At 41.1% G+C, this 21,235-nt stretch overlaps 1 protein-coding gene across 8 annotated transcripts in view; it reads right to left on the bottom strand.

The window, feature by feature from the left end:
* Positions 1-21,235, bottom strand: part of frmpd4 (FERM and PDZ domain containing 4) — a 586,853-nt gene that overhangs the window by 39,644 nt on the left and 525,974 nt on the right. For all 8 annotated transcript variants that reach the window (XM_048541183.2, XM_048541176.2, XM_048541178.2 and 5 more), the window contains 2 exons: positions 15,377-15,481; positions 12,594-12,701 (listed from right to left, as the gene is read on the bottom strand). In XM_048541183.2, the coding sequence (XP_048397140.1) occupies positions 12,594-12,701; positions 15,377-15,481 (213 nt within the window). The remainder of the gene's footprint in view (positions 1-12,593; positions 12,702-15,376; positions 15,482-21,235) is intronic.

The raw sequence follows: 21,235 nt of genomic DNA, 5'->3' as shown, positions 1-21,235 counted from the left end.
TCTTTGCTTGTCACGTACTTTGCAATGCCCCGAGGTCAGGAAAGGTGCTGTATAAGAGCAATTTTTCTTTCTCATCCATTGAAGTCAAGTTTATCCACAAGGACTGAATTTCTCAGGCTTGGGCAGTGCTTTGGAGGCAGGGTGGGATCAAAGTTGTGGGGAACAAAGTACATTGTGCCAGTTCCCAATACATACCTACCTTCTGCTTTTTCAGAAAGTGACTTGTGTGTTAGCAGCAGCATCCTGGCACAGATTAGAAGCTAACTGAGGCTGTTATACAATTTTGCAGGAATATTGTGCCACATGGGATTAACGCTGTGTCTGTGATTTGGCATTTCAAAGAGGGTGATCAGAAAAAGAAAACATGATAGTTAAATATATTGTGTATGTTGATGATACATGTTGCTAAGCCTGAAGTCATCCACAGCCAGAAGGTTCCTACGGGGTGGTTAGTTCTTGGAGACTGTCTCACATTGTGCTGGAATTGAAGAAGTGTCCGGTGCCTATATTCAGCAACATTTAAGAATGGGCAAAGATGACAAACAGGCCACAGATTTCTGGCTTTCCCTCTCAGACAAACTCATGGTAGCCACTATCTGTGGATATTATGGTTGGTCCATCAGTAATCAGTCAGAAAACTTGCATCAGCAGACCAGGTGACAGTGATGGAAATATTCCCTCCAAATGGTGCCGGTGGTGGCTAAAGAGAGGCGATGATGCAATTAAGTTTTTATAAAGTTTTCAAAAAAGACTCAAAACATTAGCTGGCTGCTAAGAGCGGCTGGGAAGAGTTTCACCAAACTAAAGTTAACAAAGTGTGGAGCTGGATGAACACAGCAGGCCAAGCAGCATCTCAGGAGCACAAAAGTTGACGTTTCGGGCCTAGACCCTTCATCAGAGAGGGGGATGGGGTGAGGGTTCTGGAATAAATAGGGAGAGAGGGGGAGGTGGACCGAAGATGGAGAGGAGAGTATAGGTGGAGAGGTAGGGAGGGGATAGGTCAGTCCAGGGAAGACGGACAGGTCAAGGAGGTGGGATGAGGTTAGTAGGTAGGAGATGGAGGTGCGGCTTGGGGTGGGAGGAAGGGATGGGTGAGAGGAAGAACAGGTTAGGGAGGCAGAGACAGGCTGGGCTGGTTTTGGGATGCAGTGGGTGGAAGGGAAGAGCTGGGCTGGTTGTGTGGTGCAGTGGGGGGAGGGGACGAACTGGGCTGCTTTAGGGATGCGGTGGGGGAAGGGGAGATTTTGAAGCTGGTGAAGTGCACATTGCTACCATTGGGCTGCAGGGTTCCCAAGCGGAATATGAGTTGCTGTTCCTGCAACCTTCAGGTGGCATCATTGTGGCACTGCAGGAGGCCCATGATGGACATGTCGTCTGAGGAATGGGAGGGGGAGTTAAAATGGTTCGTGACTGGGAGGTGCAGTTATTTATTGCGAACCGAGCGGAGGTGTTCTGCAACGCGGTCCCCAAGCCTCCACTTGGTTTCCTCAATGTAGAGGAAGCCACACCGGGTACAATGGATACAGTATACCTCATGGGCAGATGTGCAGGTGAACCTCTGCTTAATGTGGAAAGTCATCTTGGGGCCTGGGATAGGGGTGAGGGAGGAGGTGTGGGGGCAAGTGTAGCATTTCCTGCGGTTGCAGGGGAAGGTGCCGGGTGTGGTGGGGTTGGAGGGCAGTGTGGAGCGAACAAGGGAGTCACGGAGAGTGTGGTCTCTCCGGAAGGCAGACAAGGGTGGGGATGGAAAAATGTCTTGGGTGGTGGGGTCGGATTGTAGATGGTGGACGTGTCGGAGGATGATGCATTGTATCCGGGGGTTGGTGGGGTGGTGTGTGAGAACGAGGGGGATCCTCTGGGAGCGGTTGTGGCAGGGGCGGGGTGTGAGGGATGTGTTGCGGGAAATGCGGGAGATGCGGACAAGGGCGTTCTCGACCACTGCGGGGGGAAAGTTGCGGTTCTTGAAGAACTTGGACATCTGGGATGTGCAGGAGTGGACTGCCTCATCCTGGGAGCAGATGCGGTGGAGGCAGAGGATTTGGGAATAGGGGATGGAATTTTTGCAGGGGGGTGGGTGGGAGGAGGTGTATTCTAGGTAGCTGTGCGAGTCGGTGGGCTTGAAATGGACATCAGCAAACTAAAGATAGTTTTGTAACAGTATCACTGGCTGGTGTACGAGACAATTATGAAATGATGACTATGACAGCAGTCAAGGGACAAATGCAACATTTAGAATGTCTTAATAGATTACATAACTTTGGAAAATCCTGTCAGTAAAGTGTTTCCTACTCGCTTAACAGCACAGGAAAGAGAACTTTTCAATGAAATGTGACAGATATTACAAGCATTATAATATGTCAGAAGATCTCCTATGATTTTGCTCACAGTCAGTGCTCAGTTTGGCTGATAGTTACATCTTAATAATTACTGTTAGCTCCCCGTCTGTCTTGTTGTTCCCTGAAGATGAATGTTTACTCTGTGATGGTTCAGTTTTTGCAAGGCGTTCAGGTACTTCCTGCATATTAATGTCTTTTTACTTCCTGTTCTCTCTCAATGCCTGTAAATTTCTGTGCCTTCACGCCATCAACTTGTTATCTATTTCCCTGATGCACCCAGCTCACTAAATAGATCAATGTATTATAACATTCATTTTGACAAATCAGGCTCAGTAACAAAATAAAAATATTCTTTTAGATCAGCTGCAGTTTGCTTATTTGTTTGTTGAGTGACTGAGGTTAACTAAGGCCTTGGACAAGGGCACCTGGAATTAGGAGGGTTCTAACCAGATAATTGCTGTGACAAACATTATATCTCAGATATACTTTTTGTTGTCAATAATATTTATCAAACTGATTAATGTATACATGAGTGTATCCTCTCTCCATACATTTCGATTGTTTGTGTTCCCCTGTTTCTTTATCTCTGTGAATTGATTGCATTGACAACTTGTCTGTGATTCCTGTTGTATAAGGTAATGTTTCTGATGAGATTAATGTTCATGTTACATTGGTTCCATCCATTCTACTGATGTCTCTCAAAGTCTGTGGGTAGATACCAGGAGGTCTCCAGGCCTTTGAGCCCAAAATCAGTCATTGTGGTTCCCACAATTCAACCATTTCTTTCCTTTTGTATCAGAGATAATGGGAACTGCAGATGCTGGAGAATCCAAGATAATAAAGTGTGAAGCTGGATGAACACAACAGGCCAAGCAGCATCTCAGGAGCACAAAAGCTGACGTTTCGGGCCGAGACCCTTCATCAGAGAGGGGGATGGGGTGAGGGTTCTGGAATAAATAGGGAGAGAGGGGGAGGCGGACCGAAGATGGAGAGAAAAGAAGATAGGTGGAGAGGAGAGTATAGGTGGGGAGGTACGGAGGGGATAGGTCAGTCCGGGGAAGACGGACAGGTCAAGGAGGTGGGATGAGGTTAGTAGGTAGAAAATGGAGGTGTGGCTTGAGGTGGGAGGAAGGGATAGGTGAGAGGAAGAACAGGTTAGGGAGGCAGAGACAGGCTGGGCTGGTTTTGGGATGCAGTGGCGGGAGGGGATGAACTGGGCTGGTTTTGGGATGCAGTGGGGGAAGGGGAGATTTTGAAGCTGGTGAAGTACACATTGATACCATTGGGCTGCAGGGTTCCCAAGCGGAATATGAGTTGCTGTTCCTGCAACCTTCGGGTGGCATCATTGTGGCACTGCAGGAGACCCATGATGGACATGTCATCTAAAGAATGGGAGGGGGAGTGGAAATGGTTTGTGACTGGGAGGTGCAGTTGTTTATTGCGAACTGAGCGGAGGCATTCCGCAAAGCGGTCCCCAAGCCTCCGCTTGGTTTCCCCAATGTAGAGGAAGCCACACCGGATACAATGGATACAGTATACCACATTGGCAGATGTGCAGGCGAACCTCTGCTTAATATGGAAAGTCATCTTGGGGCCTGGGATGGGGGTGAGGGAGGAGGTGTGGGGGTTAGTGTAGCACTTCCTGCAGTCACAGGGGAAGGTGCCGGGTGTGGTGGGGTTGGAGGGGAGTGTGGAGCGAACTTTTCTTTCTTTCTCACTCTTTCCCATCAACCCCTCTCTCTTTCAGTCTTTCTTTGTCTTTATCACCAAATATCTGATCGATCTTGGTGTCTTGTTTGTCCCTCCTTCCATCATGTTATTATCTGTGTACCTTTATTTCTCCAAAGTAGGTTGCTCTGTTTGCAACCAGTTAATTTTGTTATTAACCATGCATCTTTAGGTGGAGCTTTGAAGGAGTCAGGGGTCTAGGACTCACGTCAATAGTGGACTTAAAAGGATTTTCTTTCGATAGGGTGGGGTAACTGTGTAGTACCATTGGTATATACCCAGGACTGATCTGTAACAAGTTAAATAGTGAGGAAAGGCCTTTGACAGCCACTTCAATTTCCCTCCTCCATCAACCTTAGCTGTGTCAGAGGTTGTGAGCTCCACAGGAGAGCAGCTGAATTCTTAGACTAATGGAGGAAACAGTGATGTTCTTAACTTGAAGCAGGGAGAAAAACACAGGCGACTAGAGTGAGCGATTCAGGTCTGTAATCTTTTGGCAGATCTGATTCTGTCATGATATTTCTTTCTAAAGATGCTACTAGGCATGCTGAGCAGTTATAGCATTTTTTGTTTCTATTCCTTTTTGAGCTCATTGATATTTCCATTTCTACCACACTTGTAGACAGTGAATTTTAGTGAAAATTGGTGTTGACTGATGTGAAAACTGACAGCATTGAGAAATGGAAGATGTTTTCACTGTTATGCACACCCAGTGCCTGTGTCAAGAGGTCAAGCTTAGCGATATGAATTCAATTGATAACAGAACCTTTATGTGTATCAACTGTTGCTGAGTTGGTAACATCTTGTGTCTGAGTCAGATGGTTGTTGGTTCAAGTCCATTCAGGGAGCTGAGTACAATGTCAAGGCTAAAGCCCTTGCGCACTACAGAGGAAGTGACAGGCGTTTTGCATGTGCTGTCTTTTGGATGACACATTAAACTGAGACTATGCCTTGCTGGCCTGCTCAATGGATATAGATGATCCTGCAGCACTACTGCAATTGGCCAGAATGAGCTTTGAGATGTGATCATAAAAGCTGCTATTTAAGTACTAATCTTTCTCTTTACCTTCAGCACTTGCACTCAATGCCTGGCTCAGCAGAACAGCAGCAAGGCGCTGTTCCTCTTTAAATATTGCTGAGAGTTCCGAATCACCAAGTGAGACTGAGTTGTGGTTTTTCAATTTCTGGTAGCTTTCTGAAGTACTCACTTCTAGCATATTGCAATACGGAAATGAATGAGTATACTTGGAATAATAAAAGCAAAGAAACTCACTAAGTGTAAGTGTTAAGTTTTCAAGTTCAAAATAGAACATGGAAGCATGGGAGATTTGGCACAATGTTACCAGGGTTAAGGCATTTCAGTCATAAAGAGACAGAAACAGACATTGTTTTCCTGACAGCAAAGAAAGTTAAAAGGAGATTTAATAGAAATGTTCAAAATTGAGAGGTTTTGGTAGAGTAAAAAAAAATCCACTTTGGCTTCACAGGTCGACAGGGTGGTGAAGAAGGCATTCGGCAGGCTCGCTTTCATTGGTCAGAGTACTGAGTAAAAGAGTTAGATCATCATGTTGCAGCTGTACAGGACATCGGTGAGGTCACCTTGGAGTACTGCTACAGTTCTGTTCGCTGTAGGAAGGGTATTACTAAATTGGATAGGGTGCAGAAAAGATTTACAAGGATGTTACTGGGGTGGAGGGTTTGAATTGACTGAATAGGTTGGGACCTTTATTTCCCCTGGAGTGTAGGAGGTTTATAAATCATGAGGGGCATGGATTTAAAAGGGACCTTAGGGGCAACGTTTTCTCATAGAGGGTGGTATGTATGTGGAATGAACTGCCAAAGGACGTGGTCGATGCAGGTACAGTTAACATCCAAAAGACATTTGGACAGGTACATGCACAGGAAAGTTTTAGAGGGATATGAGCCACATGCAGACAAGCGGGACTAGTTTAGCTTGGGAAACTTGGTCGTCATGGATGTGTTGGATCGAAGGGTTTATAATTGTGCTGTATGGTTCTATAAGAGGGTCAATCACCATGGATTTAAAGTAATTAGCAAAAGATTTAGGAGGATTACTTGAAGCTGAGTACCTTTAAGCTCAGGTGTGTAATAATTCCAAGTGGGGGTTATCTGTAGTTTCAGTCTCTAAGTTAGGTACATGTGACTTACACTACTGACATGTTAGAGACGGGTACTCAGTGTGAGTACTAAATGGGTGATGTTTTTGTGTACTATTTAAGGTGTGTTATTGGGTATTGAACTGGGGGTGGGGGGGATGTGGTTGGGGGTGGTATTTTGTGTACTGAAGTGTTTTTGGGTTCGTGGGATTATATTTTTACTATTTTAAATATCTTTGAATTTGTGTTGTACATACAGAGTTTGGTGTGGCTTTCATTTTTGTTGATAAACTTCTGTGCTGTTGTTGATGCAAACTTTGTAACATTGTATGATTATGTTTCAGCAAGAAACCACTTTGTTAAAACCAAAACAAATCAAAATATTATCTATTCAGCTGTCTAAGATCTCCCTTTTCCAGGAATAACATCAGCAGGAACATAACAGCAGAATAAGTAGTGGGGTGTGGTCTTAGCTGACTACATACCACCAAGCCAGTTTCTATTGCTGTCTTTGGGAGAAAAAGTGCTCGAAGAGAAACATCAGACAAGAGTTTTAAAAAGAAACTTGTTTCCCTTTGGATATGTAACAAATATTGACTTCTTGAAAACAATCTCAAAATCAACATTACTTAAGATAATAAATATTACAACAAATAAATAATTACCCCAACCTTTATTCAACAATTATTGATAAATATCTCCAGGTTACCAGCATACAGCAGTAGATTTTTTGAGATCACAAGTATGGAAAATACGTCCAATTTAGTTGTCACAACAGAAGATTTTTAAATAGCCTAATGAGGGAATTAACTAATTAACAAAATATATTTGGGTGCACAGTGTCATTCTGTACACACCAATACTGATTGCGATCATTAGGTGCATGGTACAGTAATAGAATGTGCATTTATGTCCACACCTGACTACCACCATTGGAGATCCTAACTGACTGATCTGCAACCAATAAAATATACTTTTGAAGAACATTCACATGAACTAAATTCAAGAAACAATGCATGCACAGCAAGTCCCATTAACTGGTTTGAAAAGTTACTGTTTATAGTGGCGATGGCTGAGAGATAAAAACAAGACCACTGGGAGAATTCCTCTTTTCTGTTTCAAATAAATTCAAGGGAGAGAAACTAACAATGCTAACAGCAGGATACATCCAGCGTGAACCTGTCTCTGCCATGCTTTTACGTGCAAAAGAATAGGCACACAGGATCTTTGTTAGACATTTCAACTGAAAGGTGGCATCTCTGACATTGGTGCAATCCTTCATCACTTTATTGAAGGGTGAATCTGAGGATAAAACAGACAACTGTGGATGCTGGAGATCTGAAATAAAACCAGAAATTGTGAGCAAAACTCAGCAAGTCTGGCAACATCTGTGGGAATAAAATAGAGATAACGTTTCAAGTCCGGTGACTCTTCATTGGAGTTCCTGCTCAGGAATGTAGCCCTTTAAATCAGCAAAAGCATTATCCACACCACCCAGCATCCCAGCTACCGCTCATCCAAATAAACTCTACCCCATATTCAACAACCCTGCCTTTGCTCACCTTCCTGCTCCCTTGCAACACTGGATCCTCAGTTCCACCACTGGCAGAAATTGGGGTGGGGGGTTGTGGAAATGGGTGAGTTTTTTTTTCTTGATTTAGTCAGGAGGTATGAGCTTCGTTGGCTGGGCCAGTATTTGTTGTCTATCCTTAACTGCCCTTAAGAAATGGGTGGAGAGCTGCCCTGCTTTAAGTGCTGTAGTTGATGTGGTGTAGGTGGACACATAACATTGCTTGGGAGTGAGATTTTGTCTGGCTATTGTTTGACTAGTCTGTAAGACAGACAGCTCTCGCAATTTTGGCATTAGGTCCTAGATACTATTTCTGGTGTCTAGATTGATGCCAGGTGGTCTGTTCCAGCTTCCTTTTTGACCCTTTCTATTAGTTTGATGCAACTGAATGATTTGCTGGGCCAGTTCAGAGGCAGTTAAGAATCAACCATGGGTGTGGGATCACATGCAGGTCAAACCAGCTAAAGATGGCAGCTTTCCTTCTCCTGGCCAAGCAACAATATTGAATTGGATGAGTTTTTACAAGAATTGACAACAGTTTCATGAGTGTAGTTAGATTTTTAATTCCAGATTTTAGTTGAATTCACATTCTGCTAACTACCGTGGTGTAATTTGAACCAAGGTCCTCAGAACATTACCTCGATCTCTAGGTTACTAGTCTAGTGACGATACCAATACATTATTACATCCCCCAGTTGCCTGCATAAGTGAAGCTCAACAAAACTCAAGCAATTTATCACCATCTAGGGCGAACTTAGCCTATTCGATTAGTGTCACATCCACAAACATTCACTCCCTCCACCACTATTGCTCAGTAGCAGTAGTGTGTATCATCTACAAGAAATTTACCCAGATAACTTTAAACAGTACTTTTCAAACCCATAACTACAGCCATCTAGAAGATCAGCAGCAGCAGATTCACCATAGTAACTTGAAAATACACTACAGTTCCTACAGTGTCGCTGAGTCAAAATCCTGGAAATCCCTCCCTAAGAGCATTATGGGTCTACCTACACCAAATGAAATGCAGGGGTTCAAGAAGGCAGCTCATACCACATGCTCATGGTCAATTAGGGATAGCCAGAGATGCCCACATCTGATGAATGAATAAAATCAAAAATAAAAAAAAATTCTATCTTGTAGATAGTGGACAGGCTTTGAGAAGTCAGGAAGTGTATTACTTGTTGCAGAATTCTTAGCCTCTGACCTGCTGGTGTAGCCATAGTATTTACATGGCGAGTTCAGCTCAGTATTCGGTGAGTGGTAACCCCAGGATGTTGACAGTGGGGGATTCAGCAATGGTAATGCCATTGAATGTTAAGGCTGATGGTTAGATTCTCTCTTGTTGGAGGTCGTCACTGTCTGGCACTTGTATGCTGTGAATGTTGCATGGCACATGGTTACTGAAGCCTGGATATTGTCCACAACATTGTGCAATTGGAGGCAAGAACTGATTCAGTATCTGAGGAATCATGAATGGTGCTGATCACTGTGAAATCATTAGCTAACGCCCTCATTTCTGACCTACAGATCCATACCAATCTCAAAAAGCTGAGACTGAATAGGAGGATAAACCTATGCAGCGGAGATCAGAAATGTAAGTTTTAGCCTTTCTTTCATAATATTATTAAGGTGCGAGCACATCCTGTATTCTCTATTCCTACAGCAATTGCAATGAATTTATTTCATTTTCTTTTATGCACAGCAGCAATAAAAGTTGAGTTGTAAATGATTATCAGTCACAAATCACATACATATAGAGTCTTTGGTATAATAGTTGATCAAACCAGCATATCTTTAACAGCAAATTTGAAAGTTCCACAGACAAATCCCCTGGGCTAAATTTTTCCATTAATGGTGATGTCCTAGCAGGGGGGCTAAAGATGGGAGGAGTCTTGCTGTGGCTAGTGGATTGGAGAGTTATATTCCCAATGGTGACCAATTTAGATGCTACCAGCAGGATGGCAGCCTGCCCCCAGGTTCTACCAGTCAATGTGGCAACACATAAACTTTTTACTGTACTCAATAGAGTATGTGTGACAATAAAGCATCTCCAGACCCTAAACTGGATTCAGGAATGCTGGGAACAAGGAAGGGCATCTTGGTAAAATTTCAATGTTTGGTGCAGAACAGTGGGGTCAGTGAGAAACAGCAACAATGTTACCATGAGGGTGGCTACTGTTTTAGTAATGGTGATGATGGTGTTGGGGAGGGGGTGAACCTCTCACCCAGCCGTCGCCCCACGTGACAGTGCACTCTCCTGATGTGTAAAATGCCCACGGAGTCCAAATGTTACTTTAAATGGTCACTTATGGTGCCCAGTCAGCAATCAAATCACCAATTTCTCCACTGATAACAATATTGTCTGATGGAAGGAAGACACTGGGCTCTCCTAATCTGTACATGCAATCCCTGCCCCTGCCTATCAACGCAATCACAGAGGGCACAGAAAATTCTGCCCCTCCGGTCAACTGTGGAGACTATTGTTTTGAGCGTTGCCATCTGGGGGAGACTGAGGAGCAAGCAAATGTGTGTCATAAATTAAAACCACATCTCAATGGCAAAAGGCCACTCTCCCTGACAATAACACAAATGATATTCTGTTCTTATCGGTGTCTGGGTTAGACTTAGATATAGTTTAATCTGATTTACTGGCTTCAGCATTGGCAGACAGGAAGTTTGCAACAACAGAACCTTAAATGTGACCTGTCAGAAAATGAATCACTTTCCTTTGTTGTCATTCAAAACTGTATTCATTCCTTACTCTCTTTCGTCACTTTCTTAAATAAAGAGTCATTCAGCAAATTAAGCAGCTTTTTAAAGAACTGAGAAGAGATATTGCCCCTGATAAATTGTCTTTTTGGTTTGCAGGAGAAAAGAACCAGACAAATTATCACACATTTCTGTCCCAGCAATGAGAAGCACAAGTACTTTGATTTACTGATGTAGCCTGCTTATTCTTGAAAAGGGAAGGTTTTGGCAAACGCTTTTAGTTAAACTGGTATCTCCTTGCTGAATTAAATGATTGCATCCTCTGTGCTCTGCTGAAACATAGAAAACAGGAGCAGGAATAGGCCATTTGGCCCTGCAAGACTGCTCTGCCATTCATTAGGATCATGCAACTCAATGCCTTTCTCCCTCTGTGCCCCCATACCCTACACCCTTCGATTCGTTTACCCTAAAAAGGATATCTAACTCCTTGTAAACATTCAGTGACCTAGATCTGTACATCTAGCATGCAAACAACCAAAATCTTCTTTTCAATAAACATGTTTTAAAAATCTGCTAAATCCTCATGCTCCAGGAATTGTAGTTTATCTGTATGGAAGATAAAATTATTGCAATATGTCATGGTACAGTGGCATTCTGCCATTGAGATGTGGATTTAATTTATGGCTGAAGACTTGCTCGTTCCCATGCTAAGCCCACTCCCCCCATCTCCCTCACAAGACATTGGTTACACCACAGTTGGAATACTGTGTGCAATTCTGGTTGCCAATCTCTCAGAAGAACATGACTGCCCTGGATGGGGTGTGTAGGAGATTCCTTGAATGGACAGTTATGAGGAGAGAATAGCCAGGTTGGGTTTGCTTTCCCTGTAGCAGAGGAGGCTGATGGGGAATCTGACTGAGAGGTACAAAATTATGAGAGACGTAGACAGGGTAGATCATGAGAATCTTTTCCCCATGGCAGGTGAGCATAAGACTAGAGGGCATAAGTTTAAGGTGAGGAGCAGATGGTTTAGAGGCGATCTGAGGAAAATCTTTTCCACTCAGAAAGGTTATGGAAATGTGCAATGTGCTGCCTGACAGGGTGGTGGATGAAGGCATTCTCGCAGCATTCAAGAAGCATCTGGACAAACACTTAAAACGCCAGGGCATAGTAGTCTATGGAATAAGTGTAAGTAAATAGAATTAGTGTGGTTTGGTATTAGTTGGACAACATCGACATGGTGCACCGAAGAGCCTGTTTCTAATGTGTATGACTCTTCTGACTCTATGAGACACCTCTTTCCTCCACAAGAAATATGTTCCATTTGTGACAGACAGTGTGGACAATACTTATTAAAATGTAGCAAAGAGCTGCAGATGCTGGAGATCTGAAACCCAAACAGAAATTGCTGGAGAAACTTGGCAGGTCTGTGGGAAGAAAGCATTTAATGTTTAGAGACTGGTGACTCCTCATCAGAACAGATCAGACCTGACGAGTTTCTCCAGTAATTTTTGTTTTTGTTTCACACTTATTAAAACGTCCAAGTTGAAGTCTTCTCATCTCGGTTGCTGCAAGTACCACGTGTGAGATAAGTTTAAAATTAACCTCAGGCCCATTACTGGTGAATTTAGAAAGTTCAGATTTGTAAAAGGTTCTCTTTGTGCGTTAGGAGATATACTTCTCAGGCTGGGGTTAAATACAGTTTCGAGGTTTGGGTAGATGGTGTTTACTCTGCATTGGGCCACGTTGTACTGGAATTGTCAATGATTAATTTTCGAGATACACAAAGTTAATTTGTTATACTCTCAAAACTGGATTTCTCGCCATTGAAGTGGAACAATGTAGAAAGAATTGGTCTCTTTATAGTTAAAATTGTTGGTAATTGCACGTAATTCTAGGATTAGAACTGTTTCAGTTCAAAGCACACACCACTAGAGGGGACTGCAAATATATATATAGCTTATTCAGAGCTTCTGTTCTGTACATTTAGTGGTGCAGTTTTAGGACAGGACCAACTGTTATAACATATCTGAGAATCCAAATATTTTTGATGCACTGAAGTACTTGATCTGCAAAGCTATTGGAAAACATGTATTCAGCCCTGCCTCTTGACTGTAGGTCTGGACTTACCTTCATTGTTGTACTGTTGTCAAATCGGAAAGACTTAGTTTGTCCATTTTCAAGGTAAACCTTTAATACATTCGGCATGAACAGAAGGGAATTATCTTTGACAGCGTCCTGTGAATAGAAAAAGCAGGCATGTTACAGTCTAACCTTTTCTACACTGCAATGGCATTTCTGCAGGAACATTATTGCATTTTATCCTCATTATCTCCAGCAAGTACAGTGAACTGTGAAATGTTCCTTACATTAGTTGTTTCAGTTTAGAGTATTCTTTCACCCCATAAATCTACAGAAAGTAATTTGTGTAAGATCCATTCCTGGGATAAATCAGATTTCTCTATCATTAAAATAAATAAGCATGTGTTGACTTTCTGTGTCATTGCTCAAAATGAAAAATAGAAATTGTACTTTTGTCTATTGATTTTTCTCTCATTTTAATTTTTTTGAGTCTTCCTTTCTGCCTTTGTCTTTGCTTTCTGACTGTTGCTCTCTTTATTGTCCTTGATTGTTCTTTTTGTTGGTCAATCCAATTCCTTCTGTTACTATAATTTCTGATATTTGTTGCACTATCTGTTCCCTAGTGTGTCTTTATGTAGCCAATGATTTGCCTTTCCTGATTTACTGAAAACAGATACTTTGTACTCTTTTTAAAAAGTGTGAAGATGAAGACAAAAATGTTTCTATTTATTGGTAGGAATATATTCTTAACAAAAAAAAAGCCGAGGCTCAAGATAGACACTGAGCAGGAATTGGAAAAGAAGAGAGCTAGAAGTGGTAAAAGAAGGAAAAGCAAGCAAATAGGCCTCTACGGCAAGAAAAGGGGTCAAATGACTTGTATATGATGCTGTGATGGATCTGGAATTGCTTTGTCTGCAAAATCCAGGAGTCACTGAAAGGTACATGGATAGCACAGGGCCCTGAGCGTTGTCTTAAGTAGGAAGGTAGGGTCTGAGGCTTAGAAAAGGATACAGCGGCACCTGAAGATTAGTTGAGGCATTTAAGCCTGACGTTGTGGGTAAAGTCTGAGACACTAAAGCAGGGTGAAACACAAGGGCTGAGCTCTAACCAGCAGGGTGTGGGTATGGCAGATTCTGAAACCAGACAGGGAGGTTTAAATAACTATCCCTGAAATTTGAATTTGGACTGGAGGTGAAGCATAATTGATCCTGAAGCCAAATCTGAAAATGAAATCGTAACGTTAAGTGTAGAATTTTGTCATGTTGATCTTTTTTGTGTTTGGGAGTTGTGCGAACGTAGTTGGTATCCAAGGTAGGGTCTAGCAATGTGTTATATAGTAGACTGAGGGTGCACCATTAACAATAGCAGACTGCAGTCCAAGTCCTCTTTTGAAGCAGCAAATCTACCAGTTTGTTGCTTTGATGGTAACCTACTCTCTTGGTTCACAGCAGCCGGAATTTTATATAATGACAGAATCATTGAGTATAAAGAAGTAATTAGGTCCTTTAATAGCTCTTGCCATTTTTAAATTCATCTAATTTAAAACATCCAATTATTACAAGACTGTGTGACTAAAAAGAACATCAATATAACTGGAATACATGTGATATATAAAACAGATTTGTACATTGGCAATAAATTTAACTTAATGCTTAAATCTTGCTTGATGCGATGAAAATAATAGAGCAGGAATTCAGAGATCATTGTTCAATAGTGTCACCCACACAGTTTCTCTTCAATTCAGTTTAATTAGTAAATAGAAACGTGTGGGCTGTGATTCAGGCACATGATTTGTTGTGTTCAAATGTCCAAAATGCTATTTTATCACACTAAGCTTTGGACTGATTGCAGTATCTTATAAAATATACCCTGTAGAGATAATAGACTAAATAGATTCCTTTCATTATCCAGACTCCTCTTCAGCAGATTGGACATGATTTCAGTGTATAACATTTTAAGTTGTCGTGAACATGACAAATGTCCTTTTCCTTTTGTAAAATCTGACCATTGACTGATGAGTGTCTTAATTGCAGCTTTCAGATTTTCTGCTTCCAATAGATAATATATCTCTGATTAAAGAAAAACATGTTTAAAGCTCATCCATTTTTCCAAATGAGACATTGCACAAAATGTTAACTACCGTAACCACTGTGAGAAGAATATTTCATGTTGAAATAAAGATTTATGCTGAAGAATATGCTTCATAGATTCATCCTGTAATGTGTAGGAAACATGTTCTAAAGAAGTCAAGTCCAACACTAGCTTCGTAACCATCTGGTCGGTACCGATCTGATCTGTTTTGCTTGGTTGTATCAGACTGTAAAGGCTTCATTATTAAATACAGAAGGTCCCCAATTTACAAATGTGTGACTTACAAATGCTCGTACTTACAAACTAGATCAACAGACATGGGTATATTCATGCTAACTTCAAAGATTCTCGTACTTGTGGCTATTTTACATTATTCTATTTTGTCTTGGCTCACGTACAAATTGACTTGTGAATGTACTCAAGACTGGAGACTGTTCACAACTGGGTGTCCCTGTATCCTGCTAGGACGGGAACAGGTAGTGTGGGAAGCGTTTCATGTGGACTGTAAATGCCAATAGAGACTTGTTGGGCTGAGAGGCCTATTTCGGTTTTGTAAATTCAATGCAATTCTCAGTAATTAAAACCTCAGAACTAAGAAAGACGTACAAAATTAACTCAAAGCCGGCAGTTCAGGAGGAGCCACTTTTGGAACTAGACTCAGTGTTGGTGGCACAAGACAATACTGTTCAGATCAGTGGCAGGTCTGCTAAATGCACCATATCTACATTGTCTCCACTTACCGGGACCTGACCATTTATAATGACTTCCTCGGAGAAGCGAACTTTTACAGGATTGGACTTCAACCTGGCCTTCTTGGCTGCACTCATAAAGGCTGACTTGGGAGACTGAAACAGAAGAAAATTCAGGCAATGGAATTAGCTCACGGTTTCAGTTATGTGCTTGAAATCAATGTTCTAAGTGTTCAACTACAAAACGTCTTACAGTCCATTGGAGCATTTTCATTGCAGTGTAAAAATGTAACAAGTTGTGAAGGGTCCCGACCCAAAACATCAACTTTCTCGCTCCTCTAATGCTGCCTGACCCGCCATATTCCTCCAGCTCCACACTGTGTTGACTCTGACTCCAGTATCTGCAGTTCTTGCTCCCTCTGATTTTATTCAGGAACTGCCAGTGATATTGAAATATTCTACATCCTGTTTTCTTTAAAGATTTTACTTGAAATTTCACGTCCGTGTATTTTCATTGTGTTTTTTTTACTTTCTAGTTACACTTTTAGCTGGGCCGGTGGGTGGCCCCTCTCAAAGTTTATGTACCAATTTGTTAAGAGCTCTCATTGCAGCCCTCACCCACTACCGCTTCATCACACATGCCCTGTTTCCTCTTTTAGGGAATCAATTCACAACAAAGTAACTAAGCTTAGCAGCCCAATAAGAGTTGATCATAATTTTCACCTATCTGACATCAAGTGCCAATGATGATGAAGCTATAAGACATAACAGCAGAATTTGCCCATTTCGCTCATCCAGTCTACTTCACAATTCAATCACGGCTGGTCTGTTTCTTAGCCTCAGTCTCCTGCCTTCTCCCTGTAACCATTTAATCCCTTACTAATCAAGAAATTCTATCACTGTCTTAAATATATTCACTAACTTGGTCTCCACAGCCCTCTGTGGCAATGGGTTCCACAAATTCACCACCTTCTGACTGAAGAACCTTGCCCTTATCTTAGTCCTAAAGGGTTGTCCTTTCACACTGATACTTGTGTGCTAGTCTCTCCTACTAGTGGAAACATAGTCTCCACATTCACTCCATCCAAGTGTCTCAGTATTCTACTAGTTTTAACCAAATTCCACCCTCATCCTTCTAACTCCATCAAGTACAAACCCAGAGTCATCAGCTATTCCTTCTATGATAAGACCTTCATCCTGGGTTCATTCTTGTATGCCTTCTCTGGACCTCCTCCATGGCCAACCTTACCACGTCCTTCCTTAGATATGGGGCTCTCAACAGCCTTTTAGAGCCTCAGCAGTACATCCCTGCTCTTGAATTCTAGCCTCTTGAAGTGAATGCTAATATTGCATTTGCCTTCTTATCTGCTAACTGAACCATATGTTAACCTTAAGGGAATCCTTAATGAGGACATCCAAGTTTTTTTGTGCTTCAGATTTCCGAAGCCTTTCCACATATAGAAAATAATCTATGCCTCTACTCTTCCTACCAAAGTACATATCCTTACACTTACCCACATTGTGTTCCATCTGCCACTTCTCTGCCCACTCTCCTAGCCCGTCCAAACTCTTCTGCAGGCTCCCATTATCCTTAACACTACCTAACCCTCCACCTAACTTTGTGTCATCTGAAAACTTAGCAAAAATGCCCTCAATACCTTTGTCGAGATTGTTAATGCATAGTGTGAATAGCTGAGGTCCCAACACTGAGCTCTGCAGAATTCCACTAGTCCCTAGGTGCCATTCCTGACAAGACCCCTTTATCCCTACTCTCTGCCTTCTACCAGTAAGTCAATTCTCTACTCAAGCTTATATCTTACACCTAACATCATGGGCTCTTACTTTATTCAGTAGACTCCTGTATGACATCTTGTCAAAGGCCTTCTGGAAATTCAAAGAGATTACATCCACTGGCTCTCCTTTATCTAACTTTTTTGTTATCTCCTCAAAGAATTCTAACAGATTTGTCAGGCATAACCTTTTCTTGATGATGTAGTGCTGATTCAGTACTATTTTAGTATGCACTTCCAAGAATTCCACAATCTCATCCTTCGTAATGGACTCTACAATCTAATTAACAACCGAGGTCAAAATAACTGGCTTATAATTTCCCATTTAGCTCTCTCCCTTAAATGGATGTTCCTTTAGTCAGTTCCCAGTCCTCTGGGACCCATCCTGACTCCAGTGATTCCTGAAAGATCACTTCCAATGCCTCCACTATCTCCTTTTGGCTATCTCCTTCATTATCCTGTGTTGTTGTCAATCTGGTCCATGTGATTTATCCACCTTCAAATCTTCTCCAGCACCTTCTACTTCATGATGACCGCTGCACTCACCTCTGCCCCTTGACTCTCTTGAAGTTTTTATATGCTACTGATGTCTTCCACCATGAAGACTAATACTAAGTACCTTCTTAGTTCTTTGTTCCCCTTTACTAATTCTCCAGTCTCATTATCCAGTGGTCCAATTTCAAGTCTTGCTTCTCCACCACCTTTTGTGCATCTGAAAATAATTCACACAATCTTCTTTTATAATGTTAGCTAGATTACCTCCATTTTTCATCTTTTCCCCTCATTATTGCTTTATTGGGTGTTCTCTGCAGGTTTTTAAAAGTCTTTCCAATCCCACTAATCTTTGCAATTATGTACGCTTTTTCTTTTACTTTTATGCTGTCCCTAACTTTGCTTGCCCATTCAGTATGTTTCTTCTTCATCCGGATAAATTTCTGCTGTGTCTCCCAAATTATCCTCAGAAATTCCTGCCACTGTTGCTCCACCAGATTAATCTTGATCAAACATCCTGCCTACAAGAACATATCCACAAAACATTAACAATTTTCATAAGTCTTTTATGGGTTATGGTAGTCAACGACAAGATAAGCATTTATTGACCATCCCTAATTACCCTTAAAAAGGTGACCACGGCAAACAATTCATGCAGTACTGGTTCTGTAAATGGTATGTGAAAAACAGTAGGTGTCTTTCAACATCACATATGGAAATTGCATAATTTTACATGTTAAGGTAGCTTTATCATTAATGGATACACAACAACAGCTTAATAATCTTGTGATGACAGTGGCCAATTAGTGTATAATTTACTCATTCCCTTTTTTGTCAATTTTCTAATTTCGACCAAAGAAAGCTCGACTCCTTAAGGTATTTCAGAAATAAGTTTCATTTTCTGGAATGAGGCTGTATATTTAAAGGTACACAGTATTTACTGACTGCAGAGACACCCATTTTACAATGCGTCCTCATTTTAGTCAGTGTGTGACTGGCAACACAAAACAGAAAAAAATTATAATTTAAAAACATGATCACTTGTTGATTTCATACATTGAAAGGCTGTGTGCAAATAAATTCAAATGTAAGTTAATACAAGTAACAAGAAACTTTAGACCTATATGTATATGCTATTGTAGTTTCAGTGATTAATCTGTTTCATAATGTTCACATGATCCAAAAATAAAATAATAAAGCAATTTTTAGCATCACTCTCAGGTGGGCTTCGACCCCATAAACTTTCCAGCTATTTTCAAATCTGTGCAATGCCTATCTGCACTTACCTTGGGCTAAGTGACATTACAGTATTCATCCCCCATATCTTTATTACTTCCAGCCTACTTCAATGCTTTTCCAGTTAAATTCCCACTTACCAGCTTCCATAAATTTGACTTCATTCAACAATGTTGTTGATATCCTAACCCATACTTTGTCCTGCTCATCTAACTCATTGGGCCTTACAGATCCATATTAGCTGCCAATCTGATAATACTGAATTTAGAATTCTCATTTTAATATTCAAATCCCTCCATGGCATCACTGACCACTATCCCTGTCAACTCCTCCGGTAGTCCAGGCATTTTGAAATCCTTGTATCTCTCGTAGAGCCCCGATTTAATTTGCTTCACGACTGCCGGTCACACTATTAGCTGCCTAGATTGTACATGCTCTAAAATTCTCCGCCAAAACAATTTTACATCTCTACCTCTCTAACCTATTACGCTGTTCTGTAAAATTGACCTCATTAACTAAGATTTTTATCAACTGCCCTAATATCTCTTTGTGACTTTAACTTTTGGAATAATGTCTATGTGACGCATCTTGGGATGTTTTATTATGTCAAAAATGTGATGTGTTGTTGTTTGTTATTCCATTACTTGGGGAGGCAATGGCCTAGTGGTATTACTGCTGGACTGTTAATCCAGAGTCCCAGATATTGTTCTGGGGCCCCATGTTTGATTCCCATCATGGCAGGTGGTGGAATTTGAAATCAGTGAAAAAAAATTCTGGAATTCAGAGTCTAATGATGCCTGCCGATTGTTTGGGGTAGAAAAGAAAAACCATCTGCTTCACTACTGTCATTTAGAAAAGGAAACTGCCAACCTTATTTAGTCTGGCCTACAATGTGGTTGACACTAAACTGCAATCTGGGCAATTAGGGTTGGGCAATAAATGCTGTCAGCCAGCCACGCTCTAACCCATGAATGATCAAAGAAAAAAATTATTGACTAAAGAACTCTACAGGAAGTTGCAAATGTGCTCCTAAAACTTTCCTTTTCTTTGTTAGTACATATTGGCTACTTCCACACCAAAGAGTTTCACATGCATTATCTCCAGGCTAACAATGTTTGAACAAACCATCAGCCATTATGTAGCATTCTTACCAACAGAAACTAACCCAGAACAGAGCAGAGTTTAAGGCAGCAACCTTCTATCTTATGTATAGTTAGAGGCTCTTGTGTTGTAGTGGTAGTATCCCTTTCTCTGGGCCAGAAGGCTGGGTTAAAGTCCTAACGTGCACCAGAAGTCTCACATCTGAACAGCTTGATTTAAAATATCTATGTCTATAGTTTACTGTTGTACCAGACAGTGCGTTTATCGAAGAAGTGATGAGGTGAACATCAATTTAACTTCCTCTGACTTTTATTAATGGTAGTTACATTGTTTCTTTTGGCGATTTATCCTACTTTTTAAAAAAAGAAAAATAAATTTAATTTTCTTTCCTTGGAATGAGTTGAGGAACAAAAATGAGCGTGACACCTAATTGTATTTGACCTAGACAAATCTAAAGGTTATTTTCTGTCCTTACCCAAGATGATTCTACACAATATGTCTAATTTACTGCCTGTTATCTGCTGTCCAACGTGTAACTTTCATAACAGGTCTAAAATTGGATCTATGATTGCATTTGATAGCTATCATCAAATGTCTGATGATACTTAAGCTTCAAAATACAAAGCAACTTAAAAATCTGTACGATTGATATGAGCCACATATCTAGAGTTACATGTTGGAATACCAAAACGGGTTTCATACTTTTCCTTTCTATTTGGCTAATGCATTATTTCTAAACTGATGCTTCTTGATAAACTACCTTAAAATAACTTAACAATAGTCAACTGCCTATCTTGGGCAGCTGTGACTCGAAAAACCAAAACCTTATAACTATTCAAATATTTAATAGGCTCATGTGCAATTTCTCTTTGCATCATTTTAGCAAAAACATAACATTTAATTGACATAGGTTAAATATAAGCGACTGGAATTTCAAACCCAGCAAGTTAAACAGTCTTAATACTCCATGCCATAATTTCAGGGGCATTATGTTCTATGAACTTTCATAAGCTGATTAACCATGGTCTGAGGCCCAAGAAGCTCTGTGTGCAGATTAATATCGGAGACCTTACATCTTTGTAAATTCACTAACTCTTAGGCACATGAGATTTAGAACACAAATTACATGTTCTGTAAGCTTCAGGAAGCAGAATAATCAACAGCATGCAAACCAATTGGAATCCACAGTTCGGCCACATTTAGCTCTAACCAGCTGGAGTGCTTATACAATGCTTTCATGCATTTGTGCATATGGTGGGGGAGTCATTTTATTTCACAGCCCTCAAAAGTA

This window comes from Stegostoma tigrinum, chromosome 12, assembly GCF_030684315.1.
Source record: "Stegostoma tigrinum isolate sSteTig4 chromosome 12, sSteTig4.hap1, whole genome shotgun sequence".
In the NCBI taxonomy this organism is placed as follows: domain Eukaryota; kingdom Metazoa; phylum Chordata; class Chondrichthyes; order Orectolobiformes; family Stegostomatidae; genus Stegostoma; species Stegostoma tigrinum.
The sequence above is the reverse complement of the archived record's forward strand: the minus strand, read 5'-3'. Positions and strand labels throughout refer to the sequence as shown.